General features: G+C 37.8%; 1 protein-coding gene across 1 annotated transcript in view; it reads right to left on the bottom strand.

Annotated features, from left to right (window-relative positions):
• Positions 1–23,361, bottom strand: part of LOC128194015 (methionine aminopeptidase 2B) — an 84,773-nt gene that overhangs the window by 45,498 nt on the left and 15,914 nt on the right. Inside the window, exons 2-3 of the mRNA XM_052868443.1 lie at positions 8,991–9,090; positions 8,412–8,529 (exon numbers count right to left, since the gene is read on the bottom strand). Coding sequence (XP_052724403.1) covers positions 8,412–8,517 — 106 coding nt within the window. The 5' untranslated portion in view covers positions 8,518–8,529; positions 8,991–9,090. The remainder of the gene's footprint in view (positions 1–8,411; positions 8,530–8,990; positions 9,091–23,361) is intronic.

The following is a 23,361-nucleotide window of genomic DNA, read 5'->3' as shown; positions in this document are numbered from 1 at the left end:
GCGATGATCATCCACCTGGATGGGAGCAGACGTTGTAGAGGAAATTTCCCTTGGAGCAAGAGCTGGAGGTTGTTGATTTTGCAAAATAGTCTTCTTAGGGTTTCCTGATTGAACACTTGTAGTGCTTAATCCTTTCAACTGTTTAAGTTTAAATTATTACTCCTTTTATTTGGATGACTGTAATTTATTACATTTAATTACACGTCAAAATTCCGACTGTTCTCTATATTTGAATGTTAACGTCCTTATTATATAATATTGATTATTATATAATTGGGATGTTACATTAATGGTATCAGAGCAGTTCTTCCTTAGAAACCTGTAGGTTGTGGGTGCGCTTCATTTGTGATTGTGTACTTTGGTCTCGGGTTGGAAATTGTGTTGGTTTGAGTCAGACTAATGGTCTTTCTTTCTGTATGAACAGAAGATGGTACCTACTTCTTCTCCTCCTTCGTCTTAGGGAGTTGATCCGTCTGACTCTAATCAGATGCTGAATGCGGTGTTCCAAGCGTTGCAACAACAGAATGCTGCATTGGTGGAGCAAAATACCATAACCCTGCACAATCAAGAATCCGCAAGGGTATTTGCCGAGAACGCGAGGGTAACATCTGAGAACACTTAAAGACAATCCATTAAAGTGATTGACTAGTGGCAGGACCGTTCAGGGTGTTTTCTCTTCTGTTATTCCGATCCAAGAGTGGAACTTGGAAAACTTTCTACAACATCATCCAGCCCGGTTTGATGGAACTACAGTTCGAATGAAGCTGACCAATGGTTTAGGGACATTGAGAGAATTTATAGTGCTAAGAGATGTCCAGATGAGAACGAGGTAGCATATACTGAGTACTTTCCTTACAGTGTAAGGTATGACCTGGAGATTGAATTCCTTCAGTTAATACCGGGAAATATGTCGTGACTGAGTATGCTGACAGGTTCGAGCACTTGCTCTGATTGTACACCACGACTTCGGTTATATATAAAATAAAATAAATAAATAAAATTTGTTATCACTATGAGCTTAATTCTCCCTGTCTTAACCTAGATGTGCTGTGTTTGGTCCATCGCTCGTGTTTAAGCCTAAACACTGTTTAAACCGTTTTTGTCATCAAGATAATGTTTTAATCCAGTCACGTTCAACCTTAAACATTCATTCATTTCAGTAACATGTATCATTTTTGGGTTATCAACCTCTATGTGTCTAAACCAGATTTCGGCTCCCGTTCATATGTCTTTTATTTTCAATGTCATTGTGAGCCAATCTAATTTTTCAGTTTCACCCAGTTTAGGTTGTGTTAAACGTATGTGTTCTGTGTTTTCAAAGATCATTAATACTTTGTTATTTTTGCCTTAATGTGAAATTCTATTGATTAATTTAGAGTCTGCGAACACAAAGGTTGTTTTAAGTTTGGGGCAAATTAGTGTTTTGTTTACCTCATCGAGTATTGAAGTATCGTTAAAATCTTGATAAATTTTTAGACATAATTTTAATGCGTTTCAAACTCATTGATAACTTATTATGTTTTTCGTTTGGGCCAGATAAAAATAAAAATAGTTGAGAATAACTCTGAGTCAAATTTCAAAATTGTGTAATAAATTAATATGAATTTATGAACAAGTACATATATATATATTTTTTAAATAAATACAATAAAAATTACAAACAGGTCGTTGTGTTTCTGTGAGGTTTTTCTCTTCTGATACTCTTGAGTTTGGTAAGACGTTAACCTGTAAATAAATCGTTAGAAAAATATATAACTAGCAGGGCAGATAAATATTACAATGCATAATTAAAATAAAGATGTTCTAGAGTCGATCATAAGTGATCGTTAAATATTACAGTCCATAAAATACGCAAATAAGGCAAATAAACAAAAGCAAATAAAGGATGTTTGGGATTCGATTACTCGTGATCATTAAGTTATAGATAAAAATAAAAATTTAACGAAAAAATTCTCGAGCGGGTTGTGGTGGTCTAAGGGAGAGCTCCGTCGATGGAGCTCTGGTTCGGAATGTGAGAAGCATGGGTGGAGGGATTTGTCATTCGTCCCTGTCATCGTCGATGATGATCGGAACGGGGAACAAATCCAGCGGCCTCGGCGCCCTCATAATTACCCAGCCATATTCTTCAAACAAAAAAAAAATTGTGTCAATAATAGAAGGGGAAGAATAAAATAAAATAAATAAAAATAAAAATAGTGGTAATTAGGGTTCTTACCATACATGTACAGCGGCAGCTGAGAAAATAGGGTGCTAGTGGGGTCTAAGTTCGCTTGCCAGCGCCTGACCCGGTTACCATGATTGTTGAACCAGCAGTGTACATTATATTCACTGGCTTCTCCGAAAGCCCTGAGTCGAGATGCAATCTCGACGACTTGGGCCATGCTGGGATGTGTGACCCCGTAGTTGAAGATATTGGTCATCATTTTGACCTGATCATCAGTAGGTTTCCACCGCTGACTGGTGTACCTCTCTATCTCCATCTCACTCATCCTTCCTTTCAAAGTGTTTCTAAAGCATAAAAATAATGAAATAAAATAAAAAGAACAAAACAAAAATCGTCAGTGTTTTCTTGGTTTGTTTTGGGTCCTTTTAAGTTTACTTCGTCCAGGCGGTCTTTGTTGTTTCGGTGTCTAGTCTCTGGTCTGTTTCACGGTCCTCGCAAATGTTCCTAAATGGATCTATGTCCATTTGTCTTTGTCCATTATTGTCCATGTTCGGTTCATACAAATAAAATTCCTCTTTTTAAGTTTTCTGTTTTTATGGGGTACGTGGCGTTGTTCTACCCGATTGTCTCTGCCATACCCTCAATCGAGGGGAGATTAACGTCTGGTTTCCAGCCGATATACCCCTTATCTTTGTTAAAGCAGTGTGTTCTTAGATTTTAGTTAATTAAAGGAAGATAGAAGAAGAAGAAAGTAAATGCAGGAGCAGAAGTAAAAATAACAAGCGGAAATTAAAGAAGAAAGCAGAATATAAGTGCGAGAAATGAAAGCTCAGAAAAGAAAAAGAAAAAGAAAAGTACATGAAAGGAAGCAGAAAAAAAAGAAAGAAGAAAGGAAAGAGAAGAAGGAAGAAGTAAAGAAGAAGGAGAAGGTGGTAAAGAAAAGAAAGAAATAAGAGAAAAGAAGTACTTACTCGAGACGGAGCAAAACCTTGGAACGGGAAGATTGAAGTTTGGCTAGAAAGGGCTCCCGATCTCGCGTTCAAGTTCTCCGATCTCCAACACTCAGGCGTTCAGATCTCACAAGCTCCCACACTCAGAACTCTCAGTGCTCAGATCTCTCTCTCAGATGCTCTAAAATCTCAACGTTTCGAAATGTCGCCCAACGCGGCTAGCACCTCGTTTTATAGCCAAGGAACCTCACTGTGTCCACAGTTCCGGTCATGCATACCGGAGTCTTCAATAGTATCGGTTAAAAAAAAAATTTAGTATGCGATTTTGGCCACATTTGGGAGTATGAAATATTCAATTCGAGAAGATATCTTGCTATGTGAGTAAGTGTAGAGATGACCTGATTTTGGTGTGAGACGTGATTTATATGTTGGCATAGAATTGTCTCTTGGTATGTGGTGGGAGTTGTCCTGATAAGCTCTTTGAGCGGTGGGAACTGCCCGGATAAGTTTGTTATATGAGTTGTGGGATGGCAACTCTACCTAAGTGTTAGAGGACAAGATGAGAGAGACGTATCTCAACTTGTTTTGGTAACCTTAATTTTCGAGGACGAAAATTGTTGTTGTTGAGGAGAATGTAAGGACCGTATATTAGAAAAGAAAATGTGGTGGAGGTGGGCCTCATGTGGGTAGCTGAGCATGTGAAGTGGTGGGGGCTTCCTAGGATGATTGGTGTGGTAGGGAATGGCTTCACGGGGAGGCAGCTGTTGAAGGGGTAGGGGAGTGCATGGGTTCTACTTCTTAAAGGGGAAGAGTTTGGGAGGTTAAAAGGGGGAGCTATGGGTTCTGCTGGGAGGGGAAATTCTTGCTGCCAAATTTGAGAGGGGAGAAGTGGGAGCTGCTGTTGACGCTGCAAGGAGGCTTTGGTGGTGCATTTGGAAGAGTTGAAGAGTGGCTGGCAGTTCTGGGAAAGAGGAGAAGTGAAGAACTTTTGAAGTTGGAAGGAGATCAAACTCTATGGAAGTAATTCAAGGAAGTCTTCAAGAGGTAAGGGGAGCTAGATCTTTTGTGTGATTAATTGTATATGCTTTGTATGATGCAAATCTGGGTTTGAGGGGTTGAATTTTGGGTTTCTGTTCCTGGGTTTCTGGGTTGCGATTCTGCAGAATTTCTGCAGAAACGCGCGTTCGTCCACTTCAAAGTGGACGTTCGTCCAAAATTGATTTAGCCAAATGAACGTTTGTCCTAGGTAAGTTCCGGAACATTCGTCTTTAATTTCTGAACGTTCGTTAACTTTGGGAACGTTCGTCCTAGTAAGATAGGACGTTCGTCCAATATGTTCGGTAGTCGTTGGAGAGCGTTCGTTTGTGGACGCTCGTTCAAAGTTGGTGAAGTGAAAAGTGGACGTTCGTCCCATTCGCTATGCGCGTCCGTACTTAAATCCAAGTGTTCGACATTGAGTGATTCGTTCTGTACGTGTGAGCGTTCGTCCGCAAAGGCTCGTCGCGCGTTCGGTCAAGTTGTAGTCGAGCGTTCGTTCCTGAACGAACGTCCGCGTTCGTTCGTCTTAGTACGGGACGCTCGTCCAAACAGTGTTTGTCGAGCGTTCGTCATCCCGCTGAGTGAGCGTTCGTCCTTCCCAGAGAGCGTTCGTCCCAGTGAGCGTTCGTCCTTACCTGAGAGCGTTCGTCCCAGTGAGCGTTCGTCCTAGTGAGCATTCGTCCTTAAGTTATATGTTGAGCGTTCGTCCAAATAGTGGAGCGTTCGTCCAAATTGTTGAGCGTTCGGTTACATGTTGAGCGTTCGTCCAAATAGTGAGCGTTCGTCCTTCCCCGCGAGCGTTCGTCCCAGTGAGCGTTCGTCCAAATAGTTGGTGTTCGTCCAAATAGTTGGCGTTCGTCCAAATAGTTGAGCGTTCGTCCAAATTGTTGAGCGTTCGTTCTGGTGAGTGTAGCGTTCGGTTTTAATCTTTGATCGTTCGTCCTGGATATAGAAATGTAGCGTTCGTCCTTCAGTTTGAGTGAGCGTTCGTCCAATAGTGTCCAGTGAATAGTGATCGTCCAAATAGGGTTCGGTAAAGAGGGTTCGGTTTCATGGTTATTTTTGCTCTTATTTTAAGTGTGCAATGTGTTTTGTATATATATATATATATATATATATATATATATATATATATATATATATATATACACATATATATATATATACTCTGAGGTAAATTCATGTGAAACAAAAATATGTGAATGCATGAGATGTGATAAAGTTACTGTGATAAATGTATTTTATTATGTTGATATGAAATTGTGCATTTGATCACGAAATGATTATTATGGGGAGAGTTACATAGAGGTGTAATGTGAGTTGAGGAATATGAGCATGGCATGAATCTCATGGAGAGATTCTATAAAATTATAGTATTAGTGTGTTTGTTGATGTTGAGGGTCCCGTAGTTGGAGGTTATCCTGATACTCTAATAATCATCCAGTCTCATGTAGAGAAGGATGAATTATGTGGTGAGAGGAGCAGGAGGTCCTGGTCTATGTTCCGGTGTGGACATAGTGAGGGGACTTACCTTGTGAATGATATGAAGTATTTTGGAAGTGTATTTGTAAGGAAAAGTAGAAGTCATCACAAGTGCATAACCTCCCGTGATCGCTCATCAACGTATCATCCGGATGAGTATCTAGTAGGAATTGTGGTATGATGAGTAACAAGTCTTTAGATGTCAATTTACCATGTTTGGATGACTTTTGCATGTTGTATGAGTGGGTGGAATTATGGTTTAATGAACATGCTATAATTGCTCTTTTATACGAATCTAAGTATGATAACATTGAATTAACTGTGCTATCTGTATAACATGCTTTTTATATCTAGCTCACCCTTGTATTGCTTTTGTTATGTGCTGTTTGGGTATGTTTCTTTGGCGATGATCATCCACTTGGATGGGATCAGACGTTGTAGAGGAAAATTCCCTTGGAGCAAGAGCTGGAGATTGTTGATTTTGCAAAATAGTCTTCTTAGGGTTTCCTGATTGAACACTTGTAGTGTTTAATCCTTTCAACTGTTTCAGTTTAAATTATTACTCCTTTTATTTGGATGACTGTAATTTATTACATTTAATTACACGTCAAAATTCCGACTGTTCTCTATATTTGAATGTTAACGTCCTTATTATATAATATTGATTATTATATAATTGGGATGTTACAACGCCCGTTCAATATTCATAACTTTCATTTCATCTCAGATATTGTTCATCATTCACTATTCATCAATTCCATAATCATTTTCATCTTAATGGGGAAAACATCAAAAACCGAATGTTCTGTCTCCAAAGAAACGAGAACGAACGCTGCGAGCGAGACTAAAAGAATGTTCGTTCGTATTAAAGTACAAACGGCAGAGAAACAGTTACGTTCAGGAAATGGCCAAGTATGGTATTGTTCATTGGACGAACGCTATTTTGTGGGAAAAGAGAACGAGCGCTCAAAATAATACCGAGCGTCATTTAGGACGAACACTCAGCATAAAGTCGAGCCTCCTTTTGAGCGAGCGCTCAGTATAATACCGAACACCGTAGAGAACGAGCGCTCAGTATATGATCGAGCCCCATTTTAGGACGAACGCTTAGTTCAAACCGAGCACCATTAGGACGAACGCTCAGTGTGAGACCGAGCACCAATTAGAGAGAGCGTTAGGCATAAGGCCGAACACCATTTAGAACGAGCGCTCAGTATAAAATCAAGCCTCATTTATAACGAACGCTCGATATAAGACCGAGCGTCCCTTTGAACGTACGTTCAGTGTAAGACCGAACGCTTCCCAGTACGATCGTCCGGTGTAAGACCGAACGTTCAATAACTCAAATTGATAGATCTTGAAAATAAACTAAGGGAGTTTTGAAGAAGTAATACGAACGGAATATGCACTGTTTCATATATATATACAAGTACAAAAAGAAAGAAGTTTATCAAACGTACAAGATTCAACAGTGCCAAACCGAACGCTCAAACAGAGCATTCTAGGATGAGGACGTTCGTCCTCAACCACAGATTTAGTCAAATGACAGAATCAACATTCCAACCATATTTCTAAGGAAAAACCGAACGGTCAATGACCGCCCAGAACGAACGTACAATGTCTCATGGAAAGTTCTTTTCTCATCAAAATCATATCATTTCATTCGTTCATATCAACCCAAAATCTCAAATTTCATATATCTCATTTTATCCAACATCTCACGCATCATATGTAACTTAGTCATATATCATTCTCATTCCATAAAAACGAACGTTCACATAAATCAAGCATAACAACCTCATACAATCAAAATAACGAACGTTCATGCAAATCAGCCATAGCAACATCATACAGTGAAATAACGAACGTTCACACATGACATGCCTCAAAACAGTTAAATTAAGTAAGCTTCCCTTACCCAGAAATGAACGAACGTTCACAGACGCACACAGACGCTCTCTACTCAAATCCTTATCGCCAACGCTCGTTAATCCACTATTCAGACGAACCCCAAGGCCAAACTCAAAACTTCTCTACTCAAAGAAAATAACGAACGCACAACTCAGAATTGAGTTTGCATGCACGAAGAACGAACGTCGGAGAGGAAGGAAAGGACTTACCGGTTCAGTTTTCACGAACCGAACGTTCTTCTGGAGTCCTACGCCGAGCGTCCTTCAACTGCGCCGGAGATACTGATCGGAGGAGGTGCAGTGGTGGTTCCTTAGAGAGAGAAGGGTGCAGAGAGTGTAGAGAGAAGGAGGAGAGAATTTTAGTTTCTCAGAAAATGAAGTAAAGAGAGGGACGTGCAGAGTGAGTGGGGAATATGTTCAGAGTTCCCACTTGCTGCCGAACGCACGTCCACTCTAGCAGTTGCACTAGCATCGCACTCCGCCGCTTCCCTGACAGCCCATAACGGACAGTCGACCACTGTACAGTTGCCACGCGTCTTCCACCATCGCCGATCGCACGTTCCCACGCTGGCAGCACGTTCTCCACTAAGCCATGCTGGACGGACGTTTACTCTAAGCCAGACACGTATTTTCCACTACGCTGGACGCACGTTTACTCTGACTGTAGATGCTGGACGTCCACTCCCAGGGGGACACGTCTAATCCACTACACCGGACGCACGTTCCCACTGTGCTCTGACTCAGTTGGGCATGCGACAGCTGGCGTCCGCCAGTGGGTGCGTCAGACGCTGCTGCCTCCATGTGCGCTGCTGAGGTGGCGCGTTCTCCTGCCGCCACGTGGCCGCCACGTGGACGCACGTTTGGATGCAATGCCAGCTTGAAGGCCATCCTCTGATATTAGCTTACGGACAGTGTTCTCCAATGTTTCACATATGTCGGTCATTAACATTCCAGGCTTTAAAATGCCTTTCATATATTTGCGAACCTACTTATAGATAAAAAGAGTATACTGAGTTACAGATATAAATAATACCACCATTAATGAAAAAATATAGAAAACCAGATGACACAACAGGGCAGAAAAACAAAAGGAAACCAAGACTTAATTCCCCTCATTAAAATATAACGGAATACAAGTACAGAGGGAGCATGATTGAGCATTTGAATATTATTAATAGTATATTTTGGACATATATTCTAATCACTTGGTAACCTAGGTGATCTGTATTAAACCCACCTAATTTTCTCTAAAAGTTTTCCACAATTCTTCGAGAACTTAAAATAAGGGTCAGACCCACTTTAATTTTTCCCTCCACTTCCCATCTTCCTTTCCTTCTCTATACCATATTCAAACAATAAAAGGTGACAATCTTGACAAATTTTCTTTTACAAAACTAGCCATCAAAATAAAGGGTTAAAATCTGGAAAGTAAACCAAAATTACCACCTGACGATGAACTTCTGCTGCTCGACGAACTGAATTATATATTGGTTTCTGCAGGCGCTCCAGTTCTCTCTTCTCCTCTGATGTAGTTCTCCATAGGTTACTGGTAAAAAGATTCTAACATTACAAAGAAAATTTACATAGAATATTTAAAAAAGGATGAGAGTCAAACTGCTGTTAATGTCGGTGTGATTCACTCACATGTCACTTGCGACAATTAACTAAACTTCCGAAAGTAGGCTTCTTTCATTCATTTGGTTTATTTCAGATTTGAGGGGGAGTCTCAATAGATTTGATAAGGATTTATGGTTGAGCTAATGAAAATTATTGTTTTATAATACTCCAAGATTAAAAAAACAAAAAACTACTTTTAGCTCTTTTTTCAAATCCTACCAAAACACCATATATGGGACCATAATCTTGGTGTGAAATCCTATTTCCAGTCAAAGCAGTCAGAGGTGAAATGTAGTTTGGAAAAGCCATATAAAAAATCAGTATGGCAGTATGGCAGGTCACTGCGGCTACTGTGTTAAATACAATATCTGCATACTTTCAAAAAATGAAAACTTGTAAAGCCAACCATAATTAGGGTTAGAGATGTTTTTGGCTAGTTCTATAATACCAAATTTTGGTAACTGTTGTTCTTATTTAAAAGTGAAATCTTTTTTTGTTTGTTACTAAACATTGATCTATTAGGTCTGGACTTTTTACATGTCAAATGGAATGCTAGCAGAAATTTCTTCGGCCAAAAACTTCTGTTGAATAAAATGACACAAGATCTCTCTATGTTTTGTTCACTTATGAAGCACTAGGTTATTATCCATGTGACGAGCTGCCTGGTTATCACAATATAACTTCATCAGTTGAATATCACAAAATCTAAACTATTGAAAAAGTTGTTTAATCTATCAATTTACACGTGACTGTGGCCATAACTCTAAACTTCCTTTCTCAATACAAAAGTAACAGCATTATTCAACCATTTTCTCTGGATTTGGATCCATAGGATTGTCAATGACATGTGGTCAGTCATGCTTGTTTTCACCAAAATTATTAGAGAACTTCCTTTGACTTGTTTCTATCGGTGAGTATTTCAAGCAATCAATATGCTTTGTTTGAAGGCCAATAAATAAATTCTGTTTCAACAGGAAAATTATGGTAGCATCATTCCTTGTAATGACTACATCCAAGGTTGTTAAACTCGAGAGTTTATGTAAACTCGTGAGAGTTTATGTAAACTCGTGAGAGTTCAGTAAACTCGTGAGAGTTCAGTAAACTCGAATCGTAAACTCATAAGAGTTTACTTTACATGAAAAAAATCTAAATTCATAAAAATATTTTTCATAGAAATATTGTTAGTGTAAAACATAAATTAATATGTTAAAGTCTCTATGTCTAATCCTCTAATAATGATATCATTATCTCCATCATTTTCTCGAAACGTTGAAGATGTACTTGGATTAACTTCTACCTAGTTTGATGGGTTTCCAAACATAATAAGATAAACTTCTTCACTACAAACACAAAAAATAAAATGCCGAACAAGTTAAAATATTGTCTCAGCAAGGGTTGTTCAACAGTGTGTAACATCCCAAAATGCAGTAATTACTATAAATCAGAATTAATTACACTTAACAGTAAATCAATGCAGTCTTTATATTAATAAAACGAAGTTCAAAAAGCCGAACGGCTTAAGTACATAATTACAAGAAGCTAGGACGAACGGTTTCACAAAATCAATAACCGAACGTCCAATTCATAAATGAACATCTAAAACTAAAAAGGAAAGACGGACGTCCTACTGCTCCGCTTTCACTTCAACTTCGACTAAGTTTTCTTCTTCGATCACATCCTCTAAGGTGGCCTCGCCATCTGCTCACATCCACACGGATGATCATTGCAAGACAGGACGAACGTACATATACAATGGACAACACAAGGAAAACGAAAGGGTAAGCTTATATAATTTAATTCATACAATCAACATATACATTTAACATTACATTTCACACACAGCATGTAACTTAACATAGAAATATATATATATATATATATATATATATATATATATATATATATATATATATATATATATATATATATATATATATATATTTGACAGACCGTCCAGACTGTATGAGTCTGTGTAGCTACAGGCATCCTTGCACCCGAGTGATGTAGTAACTGGGATACACTCAACAGCTGCCACTCGAGGTTAGCTCTATCCAAAGTACCCCTAAGGAATAGAACCTCCTGCCATTCCCATACATGAACTACCCTCCTCTATGTGAAGATGAGTATCACGGAATATCAGGATGGACCAAGCCAGCATTAGCATAACCACAGTCATACTTCACCAATCCAATATTCAACATATATGAGACGTTCCTCCCTGGAACGCTCGTCCAAAATACGATATCGTATAATCGTTCCATATAGTGTTCACCTTTTAAATCTTCATACTTTATTATCAATTTCATCCTTCGTTTCAAATCCCCAAAATAAGGAACGTTCAACCCTCTGAAGGACGAGGGCGAACGTGAACAGCGAGATCGAGAAGAACTCGTCACCAATCAGAATAAAACGACACATGATTATTTGACGAACGACACTGCTACTCAAATCAGTTGAATGAAATGACTCTAGAGTGATACAATAAATATTCAAAATATTCTAAGTACCAAGATGTTAAGCCGAATCCAATTGGATGTGGATACAACAAGACGAGAATTTGACTACACTGGGAACCATTCGTTTAAACGAGTCGACTGCCAGTCAATGACCGAACGCAACCATATACATTTACTAAGTATTTGGACGAACGCTATTTACGTCCGTTAAGGAATCGAAGGTAAGGACGAGCGTTTGGTATAAGACCGAACACTACTTTAGAACGAACGCTGGTAGATGACCAAGCAACAATTATGACGAACGCTTGGTACAAGACCGAGCGCTACTTAGAACGAACACTAGGTATAGGATCGAGTGCTATTTAGGACGAACACTTGGTATAAGACCGAGCGCTATTTAGGACGAACGCTTGGTATAAGACTGAGCGCTATTTAGGACGAACGCTTGGTATAAGACCGAGCGCTATTTAGGACGAACGCTTGGTATAAGACCGAGCGCTATTTAATTTAAACTATAAGAGTATAATTTAATATTATTTAGATGAAGGCATACATATCACTATGATGAGCCGAACGCTCAAACATAGTATTTTAAATGAGGACGCTCGTTCTCGAACAGGATTCTTTCCGAATGAAAGAATTCCAGTTTTAAGTCTTTTAATAGGAAACCGAACGGTATAAGACCGTACGATGACGAACGTATTTTATCATAGGGAGTAATTTACATTCAGATTTTCATCTATCTTAACTCAATATTTCTTATAAAATTCATACTTTATAATTCCATATTCATCATTAATTCACATAATATATAGAATTCATATTAACAACTCATACTATCCAATAATCATCCATTTTCCAATTCATACGTATCAACCAACACATAACCTATTCATTCATGCATAACAGCGATCGTTCAGGCATACTCAATCAGCATACATCTCATACATTCAGTTCATATCATGCTTGCATACAACATCCAAGTATAAATTAAATTAATAAGCTTCCCTTACCCGGATCAGTGAATGAAAACGTCCTAACGCAAGATTTTTGGTTTCGTCCAACTAACGTTTTTCTACCCTCAATGTCACTTGACTCTTCCAAAACAAATCTAGCCACAGGAAAAACGAAATACTTAGACTACACACTTGCATGCAGCCAAAACCTATTTTTTTTAGAAAACCTAAGAACGAACTACTGAAGGAGAACTTACCAGTTTCAGCTTTTGAAACTGTTCGGTCCAACCTGTAGCTCACGGTTTCGCGAACGTCCCTACGGTCTTTGAAACGTGATCGGAGCAAGAGGTGGTGAGTTTCAGTAGAGAGAAGATGAAAAGGTTCTAGAGGAAAGGTGGAGAAAATGGAGTCTGAGTTTGAGGAAGAAGAAAGGTGCGTGCAGGTGAGTGGAAGAGTTTTTCAAAAACTCAGTTTTGTTCAATCCACGTCTACACAGACGAACGTCTCCCCTGCTGACACCTGCACCCTGATACGGCTGTCGCGGCCGATCAAATTTGATACACGAAATTAATGTAGTATAAGCTAGGAAGTGACTCCTAGGTCGTCTCTCAAGGACCAAGTTATGTCGGTTCAGTCTCAGATTTTTTACACGAAGTGGGGGGGGTTTTGTGATTTTGTTTGGATGCAATAAAATTAAAGTGGACTGGAAATTAAATAGAATTTTTCGAAATAAATTTTAAACACTGTAAAAACTGGACGGAAAAAGATGGTAAAAATAGAAAACGTTTGAAAATAAAACGAACGGTAAAACAAAATTACAATATTTAACAGTGCAGAAAATCATTAACGGTAAATTTAACAGATAAAAACATTTAACTGGAAATAGAATAAAGACAATAAAAATAAAAACGTTTGAGTGAAAATGAAATTCATCAAAGCTTCCAAATCTTAAATTAAAATCAACACACAAGCAAAGGTGACACACTACTACGATTCATAAATGAAAACTGAGAGGGAAGAGGAAGAGGCGTGAGCCTCCTCCCAGACGTGGGTTTCCTAAACTAGCAATCCTAAAATCTACTCTAAAATCTGATAAATCTACCCTCTGGTGTTGCTTCATTTATAGCCAAAATCTGAACTTTGTTACTGCTGCTGTTGCCTCCCGTGACCTCCTTAATTCCAGCATTGGTTTTCTGATAGGGTGAGGGCCCCTCCATGCATCTACTCTTATCATCTTGTTCACCACTTTTACCGTGAACTTCTCCAAGACAAATGTTTCAATATGGTGTGTTTCTTTATCCAAGCCGTGACCAGCTACTGCAGCGTGGGAGAACCCAGGCCAAGACACCTCCTTTTCTTTGTTGCTGTCACTGTTCCATTCTCCATCTTGTTTTGTCTTCTTCTTCAATACCATTCCAGCTGTGGGTTTTGAACGTGTTTGCTGCTCCTAGCTACTGGATGTTGCACCGTGAGTTATGTGCTTCTTCCAGCCCATACCGTGGTTTCTACAATGAAAAGAAGGAATCCTCAACCATCACTCATTTACTTCAATCACCGTGAGTACTCCCAGCTCTTGGAATCAGCCGTGTTTCTTCTTCCTGGCGTATGGACGTGGCTGTGTTGGTCTCCCATGGCTGCACCGTGACACCATCCAGGCCGTGCCAGCATCCTGTACTTCCTGCTAGCCGTGAGCTTTCTCTTCATCAAGGAGGTGGATTCCCTTTAAGTGCAGCTCCCCTTTCTTCACCGTGCACCTCTGCTGGTATGGTGAAACTAGACCGAGAGCTGCCCCTGGACGTGAGCGTCTGCTGCATTGAAGAACGCTGCCATAGTGTGTTTGCTTCTCTTCTTGCCTTCAACGTGTTCCTCTGGACGTGCTGGACAAGCTTTTACTGCTGGGACCGTGAAGCTTCTCCCTCTCCAAGCTGGACGTGCCGCGCTTGCTGGACGGTGTGAAGATGGTGGCTACTAGACGTGGGCTATGAGTGCCTCTTCATTCTTGCTTTGGCTAAATGCTGGAACGTGGAAGTGCAGCTCGTGAGCTCCTTTCCCCAAAGCTTTCTCTTAGAAAATTAAATTATCATCCTCTACTTCTTGGTGGCAGCTCTTTTCTAAGTAGGCCATGTCAACACTTCCACTAATTTGGAACTCCTCCTTTGGACGTGAGCAGACCGTGAGTGGTGGCACCATTTGACAAAATTAATTTTCCAATTGGTTTTTGTGTTTTGTCCTTTAGCATGAAATGAGTTGCTTCCACTTATGTCAACTTTTCAATTTGAGAATAGTATTTTGTCTTTTAGTTGCAGCCCCACTTTTGTCATATGTTTGCCAACATAAATTCCATAGCCGTGTTTAGCATTTAGGAATGCATGTGGACGTGAATTTCCAACCAAGTGGCCCCATGTGTTGTCTCTTTTAGCATATTGTATCATTTCCTTCAATCAATAACAAGATAAGAAGAAGGGGCGTGTGGTTTTCAGATATTGTAGCAACACATTTGTTAATTTCCAGCTATAAAACTGTGCCTCAAATCAATGTGGTCCTTTCATTCCATTTGCGCTTCAATGATTCCAATCCAATAAATTTTGCAATGGCCGTGTGACATGTTTTGGATTGCCAAATTTTTGCTTCTAAAATTTATGTCAAATTTATATGGAAGTCCCAAAACATTTCCAAAATTTTCCTGCAATTCATAATGCAAATAATTAGCTCAGATAATTCAAATTAGTTAAAATAAGAATTTCCGATCAAATTAAGCACAATTAGGAAAAACAGGAAAATATTGGTCAATTATGCACAATTCTCTAATTAAATCTAGCGCAATAAGCTAAGTGAAGTGAAGAAAATATTGACTCATCAAAATAGACCACACTTAGTCTTTTGCACTCCTGGGCAAAATTAAAACACAAATCAGGGAATAGCTCAAAGGAAGTCTAGGAAGGTGACACACACTCAGCACGCAGAAAACAAAAACTCGCAAGAAAATAAATTGAATTTACAAAGTTCTCAAGAAATCTGGACAACGAAAAGAAGTAGACAATATCCAACACATAGTCAAGAAATGCACATACTTACAGAAATCATCCAAGCAATTCAATACATAGAAAAATGATTAATCAGTTCAAGAGGTGATTCAAAAATAACGAAATCTCACAGATGCACTACAGTGTTTCTCTCAAGTGTTTAAGGTAAATCAATGTCACTCAATGCACTCAAGAAAGCAAACACAAGTAGACTTGGCAAGCTTCTAATATCAACACTCAAAACATATGCATGTTCAGATCTAAAGGTCTTTCAGGGTTGTAATGGGGCCAAGGACAAGGGAGGATAAATATGGATAAGTAGCTACAGCTCAGAAGAAATAGAGGAGCACTGGGGAACAAGTGTAAACACAGTGAACTCTCACCCAAACCTCTAATTCAATCCTCTTCTCGACTCCATTATTCACAAAATTATTTTTCAATTTTCTCTTTTTCTCATCAAATTTTTTTTCATCCTGTCTCTCTTTTTTTTTTTTATCACACAACAGGATATAAATTATCATTTCAAAACATGATGAGGAACCAACTAGCCAATTCATCAGAATTCCCAAGGAGACCACACTTATTCACAAAACATTTTTATAGCTCCAAACTTTCCTAAGGTTAAGATAATCATGGTTTTTCACTTAGGTTCAGTGTATGAGCTTCAATCACAAAGAAATGGGGTAAGTATAGGCTCAAAGGGGTTATCAAAGGATAATAACAAGGTAGACTTATTTGGCTAAAGAGGCTCAAGAATAAAAATGCCTTTATCACGTCTGAACATGTATATCAATCAAGTATATCAAAAAGAATCAAGCCAAGGCATATGTGCAAGCATTCAAGATACATATCACACACAAGAAAGAAAATTAAGTGGCTCAAATCTCTCACAGGGTATTCGTTACAATCAAATCAACCTCTTAAACATTATAATCATCTTCTAAGCAGAGAAAAGCAAGGATTACAATCTATAAGTAGTAAGTAAGTGAAGGAAAAATCTTCAACTTAGATAATCCAGAAATCAAGAGAAAAATGTAAAATTTATTGCACTCAAGAACACGATAAAAATAACTTAAAACAGAAAAATTTAACACTCAAAAACAAAAAAAATTAACACACAAAATACATACTAACAGAAACTAACAGAAAAATCAGAATTTCTTCCCAGTAGACCACACTTAAATCACACAATGTCCTCAGTGTGTTACAATCATCAAATTATCAATTTCAAAGCAGTCGAATAATATAGACAAGTGCAATAAAAAGTTAGGAAATGGGAAGAAATGTCAGAAGCGGCTGCAGCGGAATGGTTAGCGTGGAATAACAAACAAAGAGGGTTTTTAATACAAACGTGTGCCTTTTAATTTCTACTCAATTAAACTTACTTTGCAAATAATAAAGACAATTAAATAGAGTAAGGTTGAGAGAAATTTGCACAGATGATTTTATCCTGGTTCGGATCTTACCAATCCTACGTCCAGTCGTTTATCTCAAACAAGATAAACCTTTCACTAATCACAAAACAATTACAAACTACAATCACAAAGATACAATTTGTAAGAGTTTAGAAAACACCTCTCTTGATACCACAAGAGATGAAACTACACCTCCTTTGAGTCTTCACAAAGGATGAACACCTCCTCCGAATACTTCACGAAGGATGAACACCTCCTCCGAATACTTCACGAAGGATGATTCTCTTCCGAACACCTCCTTAGACACACCAAGGATGAACCGGCTATTTCCTCTGTCACCGTAGCAGCACTTCACCAGCTCCACAGACAAGAGTTTCACAAGCCGAACAAGAACACACAAGTCTCAAGAATTTCTGAGTATTTTGAGCACAAGGGAAGAGTTTCTGTGTCTCTAGTTTTTCTTCTTGAGAGGAAATGAGAGTCTATTTATAGACTCATCTAAAGGCTCTTCCATTTACTAAAAGGCAAACTTAACGGCTAGTTTCTCCAACGGCCATAAACGGCTAGTTTCTCCAACGGTCATAAACGGCTAGTTTGTCCAACGGTCATAAACGGCTAGTTTCTTCAATAGTCATAAACGACTAGTTTCTTCAACGACTAGTTTCTCCCACGTCCGTGTTAAGTACGATACTCTTACCGTTAACCGTCACTATTCACGTGAATAGTGTTACTATTCATGTGAATAGTACTATAGTGTTTTGTTGCAATGATTTACTATAGTAATTTTACAAAACACTTTTCTTTTTCTAATCTAAGTCCTATACATATTTCTAAGAGTATTACAAAAGCTTTCCATAGCAATACAAGTCTTCATAACATCTTGAATCTTGATTTCTTCTTGACTTGATTTGGACATCATCAAAACTTCATCTTCATCATTTTGCTAACAATCTCCCCCTTTTTGATGATGATCAAAAACTCCTTGATTTAAAGCTTTTGGTAATAATCTGTATTTAAAACACAACTTATGGAAGAAAGAGTGCATTAGTGAATAAGCACAAATAGCACAAATAGGCAAATAAGCTTTAAACATTTTCTCCCCCTTTTTGATCATAATTAAAAAGTTGTGTTTGATGTTCTCCTCCTAAGATAATACTCCCCCTTAATAAAAGCATGTATGCATATGAGCTAAAAATATTTCAAATTTAAAGATTCATTCAAACATGCATAATAAGATATTTAAAGCAAATATTTTTAGGAGAAAGAGGTTATAAAACATTGTTGAGATCTTCATCTTGAGGATTGTCATCAATCTTTGCTTCATTTGTTGTCTTCTAAAAATCTTCGTCATTGCCTGCATGTAATTCAACTGACTCAAGAGGTTTTGCCTCAAGGTCTACAATTTCATCAAAGACAACATGCACACATAATTTTTTTTTTTCGATTGAAAACTATATATGCTTTGTATATTAGAATAGTTCCATCTACCTTGGAATAAAAATTTCTTAATTCTTCTTTTCAAATATTTAGAACAAAGACAATTTTTTTTTTTAAATATTTTCTTAAATATTGTTTTAAAGAATTTTAAAAAAAAATAGGTACCCAACAATTTTGTATGGGTCCTTTGGGTTAGATTTAGAAAAAAGAAATCATTTTATAACCCAAACATATCTACCACTTGGAACACCATAATGCTTAATTTTACATTTATTTGAAGTATGACCCTTTTTCATACAATAAAAGCATGATACAACATTTGTGTTCCTATAAGTTGTACCTTTTTCTACCCAAGTTCTACGGGTTCTATGATTGTGTTTATTTTTAATTCTAGGAACATACTTATTTTTAACAACCTTATTTTCATTATTTTTACTACATTCTCCTAAGGTTGTTTCATCTAGTAGTTTCTTATGATTAACACAAGATGCACATTTATCACTACTAGTAAATTTACCCTTTTCAAAAAATAAAACTTTATTTTTCAAATCTTTATTTTCTTCAAAAATATTTTCAAAATTTAATTTTAAATTCTTATTTTCTTCAAGAATATTTTCGAAGTCTAATTTCAAATTTTTATTTTCTTCAGAAATATTTTCAAAATTTAACTTTAAATTTTTGAAATCCTTTTTCAATTTCTGATGGGCTTTATCTAATTTTTCAGATTCTACTATTAAAGCAACATAAATTTCATGTAATTCATCTTCATCAATATGATCAGAATCATCAGAATCGCTAGAGGTACTTACTTGGCTTCCAGCGTCATCGTTCACTACTAAACAGATATATGCTTGCTCATCAGAATCACCCATACTTGATGTTGTGCTTGATGAAGAGCTTGAATTATTCTCTTCCATGATCAAAGTATTCGTTTTAGCACACCCAATTTCATCTCCGCCTTCATGAGTTACTCTTATAGTTTCCCACATTTCTTTAGCGCTTTTACAGACAGAGACCCTGTAGAACTCATCAACAGTCAATGCTGATGCAATGATATTCCGGGCTTTTACATCATTCTGAGATCTTCTCTTTTCTTCAACGGTCCATTGGTCACGGGGCTTTGGTTCCTGCATATTGTTAGTTGGAACAAAAGGACCAAATGCAACAGCATCCCAAATATCTATATCAATAGATTCCATAAAAATTTGCATTCTAACCTTCCAAAATGCGTAGTTTTCACCTGTGAATAATGGTGGTCTATTGTTAGAAGCACCCTCTGCAAAGGTTTGATGTGATCCTGCCATTTGAATGACTATCAAAGCAAGCTCTGATACCAATTTTCAGAGGCGGCTGCAGCGGAATGGTTAGCGTGGAATAACAAACAAAGAGGGTTTTTAATACAAACGTGTGCCTTTTAATTTCTACTCAATTAAACTTACTTTGCAAATAATAAAGACAATTAAATAGAGTAAGGTTGAGAGAAATTTGCACAGATGATTTTATCCTGGTTCGGATCTTACCAATCCTACGTCCAGTCGTTTATCTCAAACAAGATAAACCTTTCACTAATCACAAAACAATTACAAACTACAATCACAAAGATACAATTTGTAAGAGTTTAGAAAACACCTCTCTTGATACCACAAGAGATGAAACTACACCTCCTTTGAGTCTTCACAAAGGATGAACACCTCCTCCGAATACTTCACGAAGGATGAACACCTCCTCCGAATACTTCACGAAGGATGATTCTCTTCCGAACACCTCCTTAGACACACCAAGGATGAACCGACTATTTCCTTTGTCACCGTAGCAGCACTTCACCAGCTCCACAGACAAGAGTTTCACAAGCCGAACAAGAACACACAAGTCTCAAGAATTTCTGAGTATTTTGAGCACAAGGGAAGAGTTTTTGTGTCTCTAGTTTTTCTTCTTGAGAGGAAATGAGAGTCTATTTATAGACTCATCCAAAGGCTCTTCCATTTACTAAAAGACAAACTTAACGGCTAGTTTCTCCAACGGCCATAAACGGCTAGTTTCTCCAACGGTCATAAACGGCTAGTTTGTCCAACGGTCATAAACGGCTAGTTTCTTCAATAGTCATAAACAACTAGTTTCTTCAACGACTAGTTTCTCCCACGTCCGTGTTAAGTACGATACTCTTACCGTTAATCGTCACTATTCACGTGAATAGTGTTACTATTCATGTGAATAGTACTATAGTGTTTTGTTGCAATGATTTACTATAGTAATTTTACAAAACACTTTTCTTTTTCTAATCTAAGTCCTATACATATTTCTAAGAGTACTACAAAAGCTTTCCATAGCAATACAAGTCTTCATAACATCTTGAATCTTGATTTCTTCTTGACTTGATTTGGACATCATCAAAACTTCATCTTCATCATTTTGCTAACAAGAAATTTTCAGTAACATCCATCAGTAGATGTTATCAATGACATTCATCAGCAGATGTCTAAATCATCTAGCACCCATCAGTAGATGCTAATTTGTTTTATTTTTTTACTTTTTTTTTTCTGAAAAGGAGAAGACTGGTACTGTGGCAACAGTTTCGGTGGGAAAGACCGGCATTGTTGCTACAGTGACAAAATTTTTTGCTATAAAAGGGCACCTCCTCAGCCTCGAGCGACATTTCTGACCGCCTACTCTCTCTCTAGTCCTCTCTTCTCTCTACTCCTCTCTGAGCATCTCTCACCTCTGAGCATCTGGAGTCTGCGTGGAGCCTCTGCCACCGTGCCGTCTGAAGAGTCTGAGATCGGCGAGGAGCCTCTGCAAGCCTACTACTCCAGGTAAGTCCTCTGCTCCTGGATCTGCCTTTCTTTTTTTCTTTCAATTTTCTTTCCATACTCTCCTTTAAGCTTGCTCTGCTCTGCTTTCCTTTTGCCTACTCTCCCTTTCTTTCTTTCCTTCATCCTCCCTCTTCTCTTTTCTCTGCTTTTATTTCTCGTTTCCATTTCCTACTTGCTTTCCTGCTCTCCCTTTCTGTATCCTTTATTTTGCATCTCTGCCCTGCTCTCTTTATTTTTTTTTATTTTTTTTTTGCAATACTTGTCCTCTCCCCCTGCCCGATCTATCTTCTTTCATCTCCTACAATTTTTTTTTTATTTTCAGCTTTTCCAGCTTTCTGCTTATTATTACGCACACTAAAAACAACTAAAAATCAAACTAAAATCAAAAAGAATGGACAAAACACTGGACCTAGATCCGTAGGACCATATGTGAGGACCTGGACCTAAACATGGACAAAACTGATGGACCTAAAACTGGAAAATGGACAAACCTGAGACAAGATACTGAACATCAAAGATTCACAGGACAAAATAAATCTAATGGGAAACAAGAACAAATAAAGAAAACACAGAACTAATCTAATTTTTTTTTATGCTTTTTATTTTTCTGTTTTTTATTTTTTTATTTTTTTATGTTTTTGTTTTTCTTTTTATTTTTATATATTTTTTTTTATGTTTTAGAATACTAGTAGAGGAAAGATGACGAGTGAGATGGAATCAGAGAGATACATCAGTCAGCGGTGACGTCCTACCGAAGATCAGACCCAGATGATGACCAGAATCTACAACTTTGGGGTCACACACCCAAGCCGAGCGCAAGTCGTCGAGATCACGTCTCGACTAAGGATCTTCGGAGATGCCAGCGAATACAACGTGCACTGCTGGTTCAACAACCACGGCAATCGGGTCAGGCGCTGGCAAGCGGAGATAGACCCCACTGGCACTCAGTTTTCACAACTGCCGCTATATATGTACGGTAAGACTCTGATCAAATCTCCATTTTTATTGATTTTTTCCTTTCCTCTTCTATTATTAACACAAGATTTTTTTTTGTTTGTTGAAAGAATACGACTGGGTGATAATGAGGGCACCGAGGCTGCTGAATCTGTTTCCCGTTCCGATCATCATTGACGATGATAGAGATGAGAGACAAATCCCTCCACCCATGCTTCTCACATTCCGAACCAGAGCTCCCTCAACGGAGCTCTCCCTTAGACCACCACAACCAGCTCGAGAATTCTTCCAGTTTTAGTGTTTTATGTTTTTTTTTTATATGTTTTTGCTGGCCGAGTGTGGCCAGAATAAGGGCTGTAATATGAACACTTAATTTGTTTTATGTTTTTTTTTATATGTGTTTTTTTTATGTGTTTTATTTTATTTGGTCTGTAATATTAACGATCATAAATGATCGAACCCCGAACATCTTTATTATATTTTTATGAATTTTATTTTTATTATCAATGTAAGACAGAATGTTTACCGCGAATTTGGTATGTTTCAATAAATGCACTCAGATTAGTTTCTCTGCTCAAACTTCACCTCTCTGACATTACATGTTAATTGTGCTTTTTGTTGAAGTTTTTTTTTTAAACAAAAACTAAATAAATAAATAAAACAGAACACAAATTAACGAAACAAAAGACCTAATACATAATTAAACTATAAAAGAGGATAAAACACATATGTCAAAAACAGCAAACAAAGAACATATTTACAAAACATACATTAACAAAATAACAGACTTGAAACAAAACACAATTTTTTTTTAAAGATAATAATTCGAAAACTAATAAAGAAAAATAACAGGAAAAATAAACATAAAAGAAAACAAAATGCAGAATCTTCCCGAGACCACACTTAAATTACACTGTCCTAAACGTGTTCTAAGCATAAGATCATCAATTAAAACACTAAACAGATAAAGGACAAATGCAATAAAAGTAGGAAAACGGGGAAGAAAGAAAAAGAAAACTCCCCTGGTCAGGGTGGCAGTTGCCAATTTTGGACATGTAAGGAGATGTTCTTCGCCTCAGGATCCAGCATGAAAGTGTTGAGGACGAACTGCTTCATCCTCCAGATCTGATCAAGCAGTGAGATGTCCTC

This window comes from Vigna angularis, chromosome 9, assembly GCF_016808095.1.
Source record: "Vigna angularis cultivar LongXiaoDou No.4 chromosome 9, ASM1680809v1, whole genome shotgun sequence".
Lineage (NCBI taxonomy): Eukaryota > Viridiplantae > Streptophyta > Magnoliopsida > Fabales > Fabaceae > Vigna > Vigna angularis.
The sequence above is the reverse complement of the archived record's forward strand: the minus strand, read 5'-3'. Positions and strand labels throughout refer to the sequence as shown.